The 15,294-nt window shown below is 46.5% G+C and overlaps 1 protein-coding gene and 1 pseudogene across 2 annotated transcripts; one reads left to right on the forward strand and one right to left on the reverse strand.

Annotated features, from left to right (window-relative positions):
* The first annotated feature begins 732 nt into the window (after positions 1 to 732).
* On the forward strand, positions 733 to 4,604 carry LOC141477709 (olfactory receptor 6N1-like; annotated as a pseudogene).
* Positions 4,605 to 6,698: 2,094 nt separating this feature from the next.
* On the reverse strand, positions 6,699 to 9,732 carry LOC141477708 (olfactory receptor 10A7-like). 2 transcript variants are annotated; one of them, XM_074166961.1, is made up of 2 exons: positions 9,723 to 9,732; positions 6,699 to 7,621 (listed from the first exon to the last, which is right to left on the reverse strand). In XM_074166961.1, the coding sequence occupies exons 1-2, from the start codon at positions 9,730 to 9,732 to the stop codon at positions 6,699 to 6,701; spliced, it is 933 nt and encodes a 310-aa protein (XP_074023062.1). The 2 variants fall into 2 exon arrangements, with proteins under 2 accessions (XP_074023062.1, XP_074023061.1); XM_074166960.1 differs by lacking the exon at positions 9,723 to 9,732 and having other exon boundaries at positions 6,699 to 7,649.
* Positions 9,733 to 15,294: the final 5,562 nt, after the last annotated feature.

Here is a 15,294-nt window from a genome sequence, read left to right on the forward strand (position 1 = left end):
AGTTTGATTTCATTAATATTGAACTACAATGGATATTTTTACTTCAAAAGAGAAGAACAATTTTAATGAGATTAGCCTTGGTAAATGTTGGGATTACTCTAAACTAAACCTACTTGTCTAATTGCTTTTTAGGTCTCAATTAATAATCCATATTCCTGGGAGAAATAAACTCCAAAGAGTGATTTTCTTCATCCTAGAAAAGAAATCTAGGATTGTTAGGCTTGAATCTTCCTCTGCAGATCTGTATCTCTGTGTAATGATCATAAGGAAATGCAATGACTAGATCACTGGTGCTTGTTGTCATCACAAGTATCTGAAGATAACAGATAAAAGCTTGCCTTGGGGCCTAAATTTCAGTCCGGATTCTGGATCACAAACATTCTTTTCACATGAGCCTGAGTCTGAAATATATGTCAATGAAACCAAATACTCATGTAAATTTCAAGCCACAGTTACTTTTCCATACATTTTTGTTATGCACTGAAGGTAAATGGAAAGTTTTAATTTTTAAAATGGAATGAAAGAGTGAAATTAAATATGTAATTGCTGTTTGGGATGTAAGACCCAAGAAGAACATTCAGAAATGTTCATTTGCTCAAGGAACTTCAGAAACAGGCATACCTAACACCGATTTTTGTAACAGATCCAGCTAGATGTGGACAGGACATTGAGTGCAAACCTGCCTCTGTTTACTCTTGTTATTTATTTTTCAGTTTTTCTCTAGGCATTCCCATGGAAAAGGAAAATTGGACAGTAGTCACTGAGTTCATCTTTCTGAGATTCACTAGCTGTCCAAATCTACAGATAGTGCTTTTCACATTATTTCTTATCATTTATCTCCTCTCACTTGTGGGCAATGTTCTTATTCTCATCATTGTTTTAGTTGATTCACGTCTTCACAGAGCTATGTAGTTCTTCATTAGCAACCTCTCATTAGTAGAAACCTGGTACACAACAGTCACAGTACCTAAAAGGTTAGCCAACTTCTTGATGGAGAAACATACCATCTCTGCTTCAAGCTGCATTGCTCAGTATTACTTCTTCTCTTTTGGTGCCGCTGAACTGTTCCTCCTTACAGTCATGGCATATGACCCCTACCTGGCCATCTGTAAACCATTACATTACTCCACTATCATGAACCTGAAGACCTGCCATAACTTAGCCATGATCTGTTGGTTGTCAGGATTCATCTGCCCTATTTTTCCTTCTGCCTTCTTCTCCAGGAATTCCTTCTGCACTAACAGAATTAACCATTTCTCCTGTGATGCCGATCAGCTGTTCCAACTTTCATGCAGTGACAAGTACAGGATACAAATTGTGGGTTATACTTTCAGCTCTGTCATTATATTGTCCTCTGGCCTTTTCATCATGACTTCGTACCTCCAAATCATCATGAGCATCCTGAAGGTAACATCAGGGGCTGCATGCAAAAAGACATTTTCTACCTGTGCCTCACATCTCTCTGTAGTCACCATCTATTTTGGGACTTTTATCTTTATGTATGTCCGGCCTGCAGTGAAATATGACTCCGATATCAAGAAAGTGGTGGCTGTTTTTTATTCAGTAATTACACCATTCCTGAATCCAGTCATATACACACTAAGGAATAAGGATGTGGAACTGGCCATAATAACAATTTTCTTAAAGAATAAAGGTTAAGATTTAGAATTGTCAATGTGTTTTCTCAAATGCTTGATATATCTGTACTTTGTAGGGATTAAAACACTTAACATTGAAGTTTGAAGTGAAAATTTTGTCTCCTGTTTTGGCTGGACTAAAATGCAAGTCATGGTTTAGACCACTCGTCTATACATGCATGCATCTGCATCTTAAAAAGGTATTCAACTCACCAGAAGTCTGTCGTCTAGTTTAATACTCTGTGAATTAGGTGATTTATTTTGTAAGCCTTTTTACTTTATCACTGTGTAGGTGAGTGCATAAAATAAACATATGAAGTATAAAAGGGCTCATTCTGAACTGATGTAAAATTCTCATCTGAAAATGAATAAACAGTTGATGTGAAAGAATTAACATCAGTAGCAAGGTCTCATGAATGCAACAACCGTGATTTGCGTGCTGTATCCTCATGGGCATATTAGTTTCTCCATTTTATTTTAAGCGGTATCATACAGTTTGATTCAGCTGCCCAAGCATATATGTCTAGTACTACTTTTAGATGTCCTAACATATCCTGTCTATTGCCATTAGAGAAATGTTGTCAATTATTCAAGATATCTGCATGGGGATGGCAGATATGACACAGGAGCTACAACCTCAGACCCTTTTGGAAAGGCAGGTAAAGACTCGGTGGGTTTTGCTGGGGCACCTCAGAGACACTAAGTGCTTATGTTCAGGCACGCTCCTACTCTGATGTTTCAGCTGAATCTTACCCACTACTCTTTTGTCTGTATTGACTAGATCTTCAAAGAATGTAGCTGGAGACTGGATGCTGCTTCATTTGTACACTCACACAGCTCATTATAATTTTCCACATACACTTATCCAGTGATATCCAGTGTGTCCACTCAGCATATAGGAGAGCTGTGTCCTTCTACAATAACAGCTACAGGTGAGACTGTATCCTAGAATATCTGAGCTGACACTAGGTCAGCTGTCACTACACCCATGAACTAGTTACACTGGGGCTGAATTCAGCTTTTCATATACATGCAGATGATATTGGTGAGAAGAATGAGGTGAATTGTTGAGATGAACTAAACACAACTGGATATTGTGTGCCCATATGCACAGTATCTTTCTTGTATGTATAGGAAGTATATTGGAATACTTGAGCAAGTCCACTTGAAGGACAGCAAGATAATTAGGGTGCAAGAGCACTCTAGCAAGAGCAGTCTTGTCCCAGGAGACACTAAGGGAGCAGGGTTTCTTCAGCCTGAAGAAGTCTAACTGCAGATTGCACTACTTCCTCTCCTGCCTAATGGAGGGTGTGGAGAAGACAGAGGCAGAGTTTGCCTCTTTAAGAGTGCAGAATGGAAAGTGAAGGTGTAAAGAACACAGCCTGTCCTGTTGGAACGAGTCCAGAGAAGGGCAATGAAGATGATCAGAGGGCTGGAGCAAGTCTCCTATGAGGACAGGCCGAGAGAGTTGGGGTTGTTCAGCCTGGAGAAGAGAAGGCTCCAGGGAGACCCTATAGCAGCCTTGCAGTACTTCAAGGGAGCCTGCAGGAAAGATGGGGAGGGAGTCTAGCATGGAGTGTAGCAATAGGAGGAGGGGTAACAGTTTCAAACTGAAAAAGGATAATTTTAGATTATAGTAGTTGTGGATGCCCCATCCCTGGAGGTGTTCAAGACCAGGTTGGATGGTCTAGGGGAAGAGGGTTAGATGGTCTAGTGGAAGCCCATGGCATGTTGGAACTCGATGATCTTTAAGGTCCCTTTCAACCCAAACCATTCTATGATTCTATGAAAGTTTTTTGAGAATTTCTAAGTAGGGTTTTAATGGATTTGTAAATAACATCATATGTATGGCTTTAAAGGGTGTTTTCAGTCCTGGAGTGCCCTTTTCTAACATTCAAGGAGAATCAGCTACAGGAGAGGGAGGCTTCCATTATGTACTATATCATATCTACCAGCATCATGATAACTCTGCTGACTTTATTTACAAGACTTCCTTTGAACATCATGGGGTAACAACCAGGCATACAGACACCTACGTGAAACACCTTTAAAGGTTCAGCCAGATAGCTGGAACTGTCCTAATTTCAGTAACAATTCAGTTACCCAAACTGTATGCATGTAATGAGTTAAAATTCTCTCTAGACTCCAGTGAGTTTCTTGAGGTGGCATCTCCAAGTACCCAAACACAGCTGGTGCTACTTAAGATGCCATAGGGTCACACATTGCATGGAGCTGGTTGATATGCACTGGACATAAGTGTGACCCAAAACTTCCTGAATTGTCTGCTAGTAGTCAGATAGGATATGTCTGGGGCTCTGAAATTGGACTTTATGCCTATGTGTGGGTAATTAAACACTAGAGATAGCGAAGAGGAGTTCTTCACTGCCTGCCATCTACATATAACTACTAGTTGCCTATTTCCCAAGTTGTCATTTTAGCTCCTTCTGCAGTCAAAGGACAAATCACATTTAGAGTTTAGTTAATGGTTTTGGTAAAACTCTTAGAGACTCATATGTTCCATTCTGACAGTTCTGTTGCCTCTCTGCTAAAATGCTGACAAATATTCAGGGCATCAGTTTCCACATACACTTATGTAATCTGAATGGCTCAACAGTAGCAGAAGACACCTTCTCCCCTCCCCTGTGAAATGTAAAATGAGCAACAAGATAAAAACACAAAAAAAGCCCCAAACCAAACAAAAGAAAAGATCCAGAACAAGCCCATATTTATTCTTCCTCCATCCTCCACCCCCATCTCTGTCATGATAGGTTGGAGTGTTCAATTTTCTCAGAGGTATTGGGCTCAAACACCTAGAAGTAGCGCCTACATTTTAGAAAGACAATGAAAAAATCAAAGTCTCAAAAAGGGAGTGATAATAAACCTAATTACTCTTAGATGCATCCAGAGACTTACTGAAATTCAATCTCTTATTCTTAAATATAGGAGTGCATTGGAACAGCTAATTGAGGCTCTCTGGTGCTGCATTCTTATGCAGAGAGTTATGCTTTCATTCAGTAAAATACAGCTAGGTCCTATCAGGAGGGTGCCTAATTTTTCATCTCCTGTGGAGACTTGGAACATCCTGTTTATCCTTCTGAATAGTCCATAACCAGCATTTCCTAGGAAATAAGGCTCCTGCAGTAACGTATCCTTTACTGAGGTACATTAATGACAAGTGCTGAAGAAAACAAATAAACAAAACAAACTGCATTTAAACTTACTAGCAGAGAAGTGGGTAAATTATCTCTTAAGTTCCCCCTTTACTAAAAGTAAAAATATACACTTAAAATTAATTTTTCTGTCTTTTCTGCACTGCAGCTCAGCTTTAGCAGGATGCCTACAGAAATTCATACCCGTCTCCCACCTATACACTATACCATAGCAGTAGGGGCACTACAGGTTTCAATCACATCCCGCCTCAAAACGTTGAGAACTCACCTTTCTTGCAGTACTACTTAAATAAGGTCATGACTACCCCTCTCTCTGCTTCAAATGTCTAATCGTTGTTTTAATAACTGCATTTTGCCCCATCTGGAGTACTGTGTCCAGTTCTGGGCTCCCCAGTTCAAGAAGGACAGGGAACCGCTGAAGAGGGTACAGCAGAGGCCTACAAAGATGATTAGGGGCCTAGAACATCCCTCTTATGAGGAAAGGCTGAGGGACTTGGGGCTTTTTAGTCTGGAGAAGAGAAGACTGAGGTGGGATCTGATCAACGCCTATAAATACTTAAAGGGTGGTTGTCAAGAGGATGGGGCCAGTCTTTCTTCAGTGGTGCCCAGTGACAGGAAAAGAGGCAATGGACACAAACTTGAACACAAGAAGTTCCATCTAAACATGATGAGGAACTTCTTTGCTTTGAGGGTGGCAGAGCCTTGGAACAGGCTGCCCAGGGAGGTGGTGGAGTCTCCATCTCTGGAGACATTAAAAATGCACCTGGACACATTCCTGTGCAACCTGCTCTGGGTGGACCTGCTTTGGCAGGGGTCTTGGACTAGATGACCCCCATATCCTTCCAACCCCATATCATTCTGTGACTCTGTGATTTTCTGTAGCTTTTCAGTCCTCAGGATGTCCTGGAATAAGGTTGGCACTGGAGATGACGGACAGAGTCCATCATGATAAGGTGGTTGCACCATGTGGATTACAAGAGAAGGCAGCTCATACAACTGCACTTATGCTTGTCTTAAATATTTGTCCCTAAAACACAACAGGCAAAACTCAAGACACTTCACTCAAGTGAAGACAGCTCCCATGAGAGGTTTTTCTTACTCATTATGATCATTTTTCTTTTTAAGCAAATTTACCAAATGGCGTGTTTTCTCCGACTCATTCTTGGAAGACTAAATGATGAGTCTTGGTCTCTGGAGGCTGCTGAGATAGAAGGAAGATGCCCATGTGCTAAGCTAAAACATGAGACAGATGAACCTTAGGAAATCTGAACCAGATTCTCTGCAATACCAGATAAAAAGGCACATACAGGCAGATGTCACACTTTCATACAGGCACTTACGAACCTTGATCATGTAGAAGACTGTCTTCAGTTTCCTACTCTTTCAGACAAAGCTAGAGATGATTTCCTCCCCCCTTCCAAATGACAGAAAATAGATGACTCCAAGGTCCAGTCATTTATCTGTGACTGCTTGAATGAAGCTCTCAGGCACATCTCAAAAAATTTTATGTGTGGCATAAAGAAATAGTAACAGAGAGATGCAAGATACAAATTAACACTATGGCCCAGGTGACAAGATGCCTGTCCAAGACATTGCAGTCTCTGCTACAGTGACTGTACTGTATGTTATATTCTTTTTATTGGAAACGAAGACTGAAACCTCATTTTCCATCAGACAGTGTAAGGTGGTATATCATGAATATTGAAGGAGTAAGATTCACATATACTCATACTGGACAGAAGAAGCACGAAGTCTCCAAGTGGAGTTTGAGATACATTCATTTTCCAAGTGCTCAAAGTTATGAGGGTGTTTAATAAAAGTCAAGCATAAAAGAAACAAAAAAATACAAGTATATAGAACAGAAGAATGATTCTTTTCAAGCAGAATAAGTTTATATCTTCCTCAGCTCAGCTATAATTTTGATTAGTACTCCTTTCACTTCCTTATTTCTCAGACTGTAAATCAGGGGGTTTAATGTGGGAATTATGGCTGTGTACATGAGAGCTAGGACTTTCTTGGTGTCTTGTGAATGACTGGATTTTGGCCGTAAATAAATCAAGGTCCCACTTGCATAATACAGTGTTACAACACTAAGGTGTGAGGAACAGGTGGAGAAGGTCTTGTGTCTGCCCTCTGCAGAGGAAATCTTCAGGATGCTGGAGATGATGCAGGCATAGGATACCAGAATGAGACAAAATGGTGTAAAGATGACCAGTGCTGTGGCTATAACGATCTGCTTTTCGTATGAAGAGGTGTCAGTGCAGGAGAGCATAATGAGGGGGGGAATATCACAGAAGAAGTAGTTAATCTTCCTGGGCCCACAAAAGGGCAATGCAAACACCCAAGCTGTCTGCACCACGGACACAACATTACCACTGCAGCATGACAACAGAACCAAGGAAAGACAAACTCTGCTGTTCATGATGATTGCATATCTAAGGGGGTTGCATATGGCCACGTAACGGTCATAGGCCATGGCTGCCAAAATGTAACATTCAGTGGCTCCTAAAAAAATCACACAGTAGAGCTGTGTGGCACAGCCCATGTAGGAAATGCTCCTGTCCTCTGACAGAAAGTTTACCAGCATCTTGGGAACAACGATCGATGCTGTGGAAATATCCAGGAAGGACAGGACCCGGAGGAAGAAATACATAGGCATGCAGAGGGAGGGGTGCACTGTGACCATGAAGATGAGAAGGTTCCCGATGATGGTGATGGTGTAAATGAAGCAGAACGTGAAGAACAGCAAGTGCTGCAGTTCTGAGTGTTTGGCTAACCCAGAGAGGACAAATCCTGACAGCAGAGTGTGGTTTCCTGGTTCTGGTCCATCTCTTGGCTTCATCTGGGAGGAATCAAAATGGACAGACTGTCAGAGGGGTGGTCACTGCACCAAAATCTCGGTGCTTTAGCCAGTTGCTGAAGGGAGGAGTCTTTTGGGAATCCCTGGAGAGCCACTGGATCAAAGGGTGCAACTCTATAGCAGGCCTAGCTGAACAAAGGAAAAAGGCAATGGCTGTGCATGCTGAAAGTGCCTTATGTTAGGGCTCTCTGCATTTCATAGTTTGGGATAGTGACCAAGCGTACACCTATGAGGAGTTAGTATGTTGGCTCCACTATGGGTGTATGGTTAGTTGCTGAGAACATGGGCTCCCCTCACATGTCAGGTTTGTGGTCCCAAGTGATTCCGTAGGTGCTTTCTGCACTGAAGAGAAAGTTCAGATAACCACCAAAACACCCACAATCAGAATCAGAATCAGAATCAGAATCGTAGTGGTTGGAAGGGACCTCAGAGATCATCGAGTCCAACCAACAGTAAAAAAAAAAAAAAGAAAAAAAAAAAAACCAAAACAAAACACCACAAACAAAACCACCACCCACCACCTGAACACACAACACAACAACCAAACCAAAAACCATCACCCACCCACACAGCACCCCACCACAAACCAGTAATCTTGGACACTAGAGCATGCCCTGAAGAACCATGTCTACACGTTTCTTAAATACCTCCAGGGATGGTGACTCCACCACCTCCCTGGGCAGCCCATTCCAATGCCTGATAACCCTTTCAGTAAAGAAATGTTTCCTAATATCCAACCTGAACTTCCCCTGGCGCAACTTGAAGCCATTACCCCTTGTCCTATCATCTGTGTCTTGGGAGAAGAGACCGACCCCCGTCTCTCTACAGCCTCCTTTCAGGTATTTGTACAGAACAATAAGGTCTCCCCTCAGTCTCCTCTTCCCCAGACTGAACAACCCCAGCTCCCTCAGCCTCTCCTCATAAGACTTGTGCTCCAGACCCCTCACCAGCTTCGTTGCCCTTCTCTGGACCCGCTCCAGCACCTCAATGTCCCTCTTGTGGTAGGGGGCCCAAAACTGGACACAGTACTCGAGGTGGGGTCTCACCAGTGCCGAGTACAGGGGGACGATCACCTCTCGGTCCCTACTTGCCACACTGTTCTTGATACAGGCCAGGATGCTGTTGGCCTTCTTAGCCACCTGGGCACACTGCCGGCTCATGTTCAGCCGACAGTCGACCAACACCCCCAGGTCCTTTTCTGCCAGGCAGCTCTCCAGCCACTCTGCCCCCAGCCTATAGCGCTGCCTGGGGTTGTTGTGACCGAAGTGCAGGACCTGGCACTTGGCCTTGTTAAACCTCATCCCGTTGGTCTCGGCCCATCGATCCAGCCTGTCGAGATCTCTCTGCAGAGCCTCTCTACCCTCCAGCAGATCAACACTGCCACCCAGCTTGGTGTCGTCTGCAAACTTACTGAGGGTGCACTCGATCCCCTCGTCCAGATCATTGATAAAGATGTTGAAGAGAATTGGCCCCAGTACCGAGCCCTGCGGGACACCACTCGTGACTGGACGCCAGCTGGATTTAACTCCATTCACCACCACTCTCTGGGTCCGGCCCTCCAGCCAGTTTTTAACCCAGCAGAGGGTATTCCCATCCAAGCCATGGGCAGCCAGTTTCTCCAGGAGGATACTGTGGGAGACTGTATCAAAGGCTTTGCTGAAGTCCAGATAAACAACGTCCACTGCCTTTCCTTCATCCAGCAAGCGGGTCACTTTGTCATAGAAGGAGATCAGGTTTGTCAAGCAGGACCTGCCCCTCGTGAACCCGTGCTGGCTGGGCCAGATCGCATGGGTGTCCCTCATGCGTTGCATGATGGCACCCAGGATGATCTGCTCCATGATCTTCCCAGGCACCGAGGTCAGACTGACAGGCCTGTAGTTCTCTGGATCATCCTTCCGGCCCTTCTTGTGGATGGGCATCACATTTGCCAGACGCCAGTCGGCCGGGACCTCCCCAGTTTGCCAGGACTGCTGGTAAATGATGGAGAGTGGCTCCGCAAGCACTTCTGCCAGTTCCCTCAGTACCCTCGGGTGGATCTCATCTGGTCCCATAGACTTGTTTGCATCTAGGTGTTGGAGCAGGTCCCTCACCACCTCCCTTTGAATTGCAGGGGCTTCACTCTGCTCCCCGCCCCTGCCTGCTAGTTCAGGGGTCTGGATATTTAGGGAACCCCCTATCCTACTACTAAAGACAGAGGCAAAGAAGGCATTTAGGACTTCAGCCTTCTCCTCATCTTTGGTTACTATGTTACCTCCCTTATCCAGTAGAGGATGGAGGTTCTCCCGAGATCTCTTCTTGCTATTGATATATTTGTAGAAATTCTTTTTATTGTTTTTAACATCCAGAGCCAGGTTGAGTTCTAGTTGGGCTTTGGCCTTCCTAATCTTTTCCCTACATAACTTTGCTATACCTTTGTAATCTTCCTGCGTGGCCTGCCCCTTTTTCCAAAGGTCATAAATTCTCCTTTTTTCTCTAAGCTGTGACCCTATCTCTTTGCTCAGCCAGGCCGGCCTTTTCCCCCGACGGCTCGCTTTACAGCGCGTAGGGATGGCCCGCGCCTGGGCTTTTAAGACTTCCTCCTTGAAAAACATCCAGCCTTCCTGAACACCTTTGCCCTTCAGGGATTCCCCCCATGGGACTTTTCCAACCAGTGATCTGAAAAGGCTGAAGTCCGCCCGCCGGAAGTCCAAGGTTGAGGTTTTGCTAGCCCCCTTTCTTACCTCTCTAATAATTGAAAACTTGACCATTTCATGGTCACTAAGCCCAAGACGGCCTCCGACCGTCCAAAGAAAGCACAACCAAAACAAAGGAAACCCAAATACCTCTAGAGAGGCACCTCCCCTGGTTGGCTCACCTACCAGTTGTGTCAGGAAGTTATCTTCCATACACTCAAGGAACCTCCTAGCCTGCCTGCTCTCTGCTGTGTTGTATTCCCAGCAGATGTCCGGTAGGTTGAAGTCCCCAACCAGAACAAGGGCTGGCGATCGAGACACTTCAGCCAGCTGCTTATAGAATGCCTCGTCTACCTCCTCATCCTGGTTGGGTGGTCTATAGCAGACTCCCAGCACCAGATCTCCCTTGTTAGCCTTGCCCTTCATCTTTACCCATAAACACTCAACTCTATCATTGCTGCAATCAATTTCCATACAATCAAAACACTCCCTAACGTACAGAGCCACACCCCCACCTCTCCTTCCTTGCCTATCCCTCCTGAAGAGCTTAATCCCTCCTGAAGAGCTTAAATAAAGACGTTAAAGACGTTATATGCCGAACGTCCGGAGCTGACTCCCACAGCCAAGGTGGCAGCCAGAACAACCCTTGCTTTTTATGAACGCCTCTGGGAACTACTTGCATTGCCACCCAGACTTTGGGGCTGCGGGCTTTCCTGGCCACCCTATCCTCAAAAGCACCTTTTTTTCACTTTTTCCCAGCACCGGCCTCCAATATGCCGAACGTCCTGGCCTCGCTCCCACAGCCAAGGTGGCAGCCAGAACAACCCTTGCTTTTTATGAACGCCTCTGGGAACTACTTGCATTGCCACCCAGACTTTGGGGCTGCGGGCTTTCCTGGCCACCCTATCCTCAAAAGCACCTTTTTTTCACTTTTTCCCAGCACCGGCCTCCGATATGCCAAACGTCCTGGCCTCGCTCCCACACCCAAGGTGGCAGCCAGAACAACTCTTGCTTTTTATGAACGCCTCTGGGAACTACTTGCATTGCCACCCAGACTTTGGGGCTGCGGGCTTTCCTGGCCAACCTATCCTCAAAAGCACCTTTTTTTCACTTTTCCCCAGCACCGGCCTCCAATATGCCGAACGTCCGGAGCTGACTCCCACAGCCAAGGTGGCAGCCAGAACAACCCTTGCTTTTTATGAACGCCTCTGGGAACTACTTGCATTGCCACCCAGACTTTGGGGCTGCGGGCTTTCCTGGCCACTCTATTCTCAAAAGCACCTTTTTTTCACTTTTTCCTAGCATCAGACTCCAATATCAGAATCAGAATCAGAATCAGAATCGTAGTGGTTGGAAGGGACCTCAGAGATCATCGAGTCCAACCAACAGTAAAAAAAAAAAAAAAAAAAAAAAAAAAAAAAAAAAAAAAAAACCAAAACAAAACACCACAAACAAAACCACCACCCACCACCTGAACACACAACACAACAACCAAACCAAAAACCATCACCCACCCACACAGCACCCCACCACAAACCAGTAATCTTGGACACTAGAGCATGCCCTGAAGAACCATGTCTACACGTTTCTTAAATACCTCCAGGGATGGTGACTCCACCACCTCCCTGGGCAGCCCATTCCAATGCCTGATAACCCTTTCAGTAAAGAAATGTTTCCTAATATCCAACCTGAACTTCCCCTGGCGCAACTTGAAGCCATTACCCCTTGTCCTATCATCTGTGTCTTGGGAGAAGAGACCGACCCCCGTCTCTCTACAGCCTCCTTTCAGGTATTTGTACAGAACAATAAGGTCTCCCCTCAGTCTCCTCTTCCCCAGACTGAACAACCCCAGCTCCCTCAGCCTCTCCTCATAAGACTTGTGCTCCAGACCCCTCACCAGCTTCGTTGCCCTTCTCTGGACCCGCTCCAGCACCTCAATGTCCCTCTTGTGGTAGGGGGCCCAAAACTGGACACAGTACTCGAGGTGGGGTCTCACCAGTGCCGAGTACAGGGGGACGATCACCTCTCGGTCCCTACTTGCCACACTGTTCTTGATACAGGCCAGGATGCTGTTGGCCTTCTTAGCCACCTGGGCACACTGCCGGCTCATGTTCAGCCGACAGTCGACCAACACCCCCAGGTCCTTTTCTGCCAGGCAGCTCTCCAGCCACTCTGCCCCCAGCCTATAGCGCTGCCTGGGGTTGTTGTGACCGAAGTGCAGGACCTGGCACTTGGCCTTGTTAAACCTCATCCCGTTGGTCTCGGCCCATCGATCCAGCCTGTCGAGATCTCTCTGCAGAGCCTCTCTACCCTCCAGCAGATCAACACTGCCACCCAGCTTGGTGTCGTCTGCAAACTTACTGAGGGTGCACTCGATCCCCTCGTCCAGATCATTGATAAAGATGTTGAAGAGAATTGGCCCCAGTACCGAGCCCTGCGGGACACCACTCGTGACTGGACGCCAGCTGGATTTAACTCCATTCACCACCACTCTCTGGGTCCGGCCCTCCAGCCAGTTTTTAACCCAGCAGAGGGTATTCCCATCCAAGCCATGGGCAGCCAGTTTCTCCAGGAGGATACTGTGGGAGACTGTATCAAAGGCTTTGCTGAAGTCCAGATAAACAACGTCCACTGCCTTTCCTTCATCCAGCAAGCGGGTCACTTTGTCATAGAAGGAGATCAGGTTTGTCAAGCAGGACCTGCCCCTCGTGAACCCGTGCTGGCTGGGCCAGATCGCATGGGTGTCCCTCATGCGTTGCATGATGGCACCCAGGATGATCTGCTCCATGATCTTCCCAGGCACCGAGGTCAGACTGACAGGCCTGTAGTTCTCTGGATCATCCTTCCGGCCCTTCTTGTGGATGGGCATCACATTTGCCAGACGCCAGTCGGCCGGGACCTCCCCAGTTTGCCAGGACTGCTGGTAAATGATGGAGAGTGGCTCCGCAAGCACTTCTGCCAGTTCCCTCAGTACCCTCGGGTGGATCTCATCTGGTCCCATAGACTTGTTTGCATCTAGGTGTTGGAGCAGGTCCCTCACCACCTCCCTTTGAATTGCAGGGGCTTCACTCTGCTCCCCGCCCCTGCCTGCTAGTTCAGGGGTCTGGATATTTAGGGAACCCCCTATCCTACTACTAAAGACAGAGGCAAAGAAGGCATTTAGGACTTCAGCCTTCTCCTCATCTTTGGTTACTATGTTACCTCCCTTATCCAGTAGAGGATGGAGGTTCTCCCGAGATCTCTTCTTGCTATTGATATATTTGTAGAAATTCTTTTTATTGTTTTTAACATCCAGAGCCAGGTTGAGTTCTAGTTGGGCTTTGGCCTTCCTAATCTTTTCCCTACATAACTTTGCTATACCTTTGTAATCTTCCTGCGTGGCCTGCCCCTTTTTCCAAAGGTCATAAATTCTCCTTTTTTCTCTAAGCTGTGACCCTATCTCTTTGCTCAGCCAGGCCGGCCTTTTCCCCCGACGGCTCGCTTTACAGCGCGTAGGGATGGCCCGCGCCTGGGCTTTTAAGACTTCCTCCTTGAAAAACATCCAGCCTTCCTGAACACCTTTGCCCTTCAGGGATTCCCCCCATGGGACTTTTCCAACCAGTGATCTGAAAAGGCTGAAGTCCGCCCGCCGGAAGTCCAAGGTTGAGGTTTTGCTAGCCCCCTTTCTTACCTCTCTAATAATTGAAAACTTGACCATTTCATGGTCACTAAGCCCAAGACGGCCTCCGACCACCACATCTCCCACTAGTCCCTCTCTATTTGTGAGCAGCAGGTCTAGAGAGGCACCTCCCCTGGTTGGCTCACCTACCAGTTGTGTCAGGAAGTTATCTTCCATACACTCAAGGAACCTCCTAGCCTGCCTGCTCTCTGCTGTGTTGTATTCCCAGCAGATGTCCGGTAGGTTGAAGTCCCCAACCAGAACAAGGGCTGGCGATCGAGACACTTCAGCCAGCTGCTTATAGAATGCCTCGTCTACCTCCTCATCCTGGTTGGGTGGTCTATAGCAGACTCCCAGCACCAGATCTCCCTTGTTAGCCTTGCCCTTCATCTTTACCCATAAACACTCAACTCTATCATTGCTGCAATCAATTTCCATACAATCAAAACACTCCCTAACGTACAGAGCCACACCCCCACCTCTCCTTCCTTGCCTATCCCTCCTGAAGAGCTTAATCCCTCCTGAAGAGCTTAAATAAAGACGTTAAAGACGTTATATGCCGAACGTCCGGAGCTGACTCCCACAGCCAAGGTGGCAGCCAGAACAACCCTTGCTTTTTATGAACGCCTCTGGGAACTACTTGCATTGCCACCCAGACTTTGGGGCTGTGGGCTTTCCTGGCCACTCTATCCTCAAAAGCACCTTTTTTTCACTTTTCCCCAGCACCGGCCTCCAATATGCTGAACGTCCGGAGCTGACTCCCACAGCCAAGGTGGCAGCCAGAACAACCCTTGCTTTTTATGAACACCTCTGGGAACTACTTGCATTGCCACCCAGACTTTGGGGCTGCGGGCTTTCCTGGCCACTCTATTCCCAGAAGCACCTTTTTTCACTTTTCCCCAGCACCGGCCTCCAATATGCCGAACGTCCGGAGCTGACTCCCACAGCCAAGGTGGCAGCCAGAACAACCCTTGCTTTTTATGAACGCCTCTGGGAACTACTTGCATTGCCACCCAGACTTTGGGGCTGCGGGCTTTCCTGGCCACCCTATCCTCAAAAGCACCTTTTTTTCACTTTTCCCCAGCATTGGCCTCCAATATGGCGAACATCCGGAGCTGACTCCCACATCCAAGGTGGCAGCCAGAACAACTCTTGCTTTTTATGAACGCCTCTGGGAACTACTTGCATTGCCACCCAGACTTTGGGGCTGCGGGCTTTCCTGGCCACCCTATCCTCAAAAGCACCTTTTTTTCACTTTTTCCTAGCACCGGCCTCTAATATGCCGAACGTCCTGGCC

This window comes from Numenius arquata, unplaced genomic scaffold, assembly GCF_964106895.1.
Source record: "Numenius arquata unplaced genomic scaffold, bNumArq3.hap1.1 HAP1_SCAFFOLD_400, whole genome shotgun sequence".
Lineage (NCBI taxonomy): Eukaryota > Metazoa > Chordata > Aves > Charadriiformes > Scolopacidae > Numenius > Numenius arquata.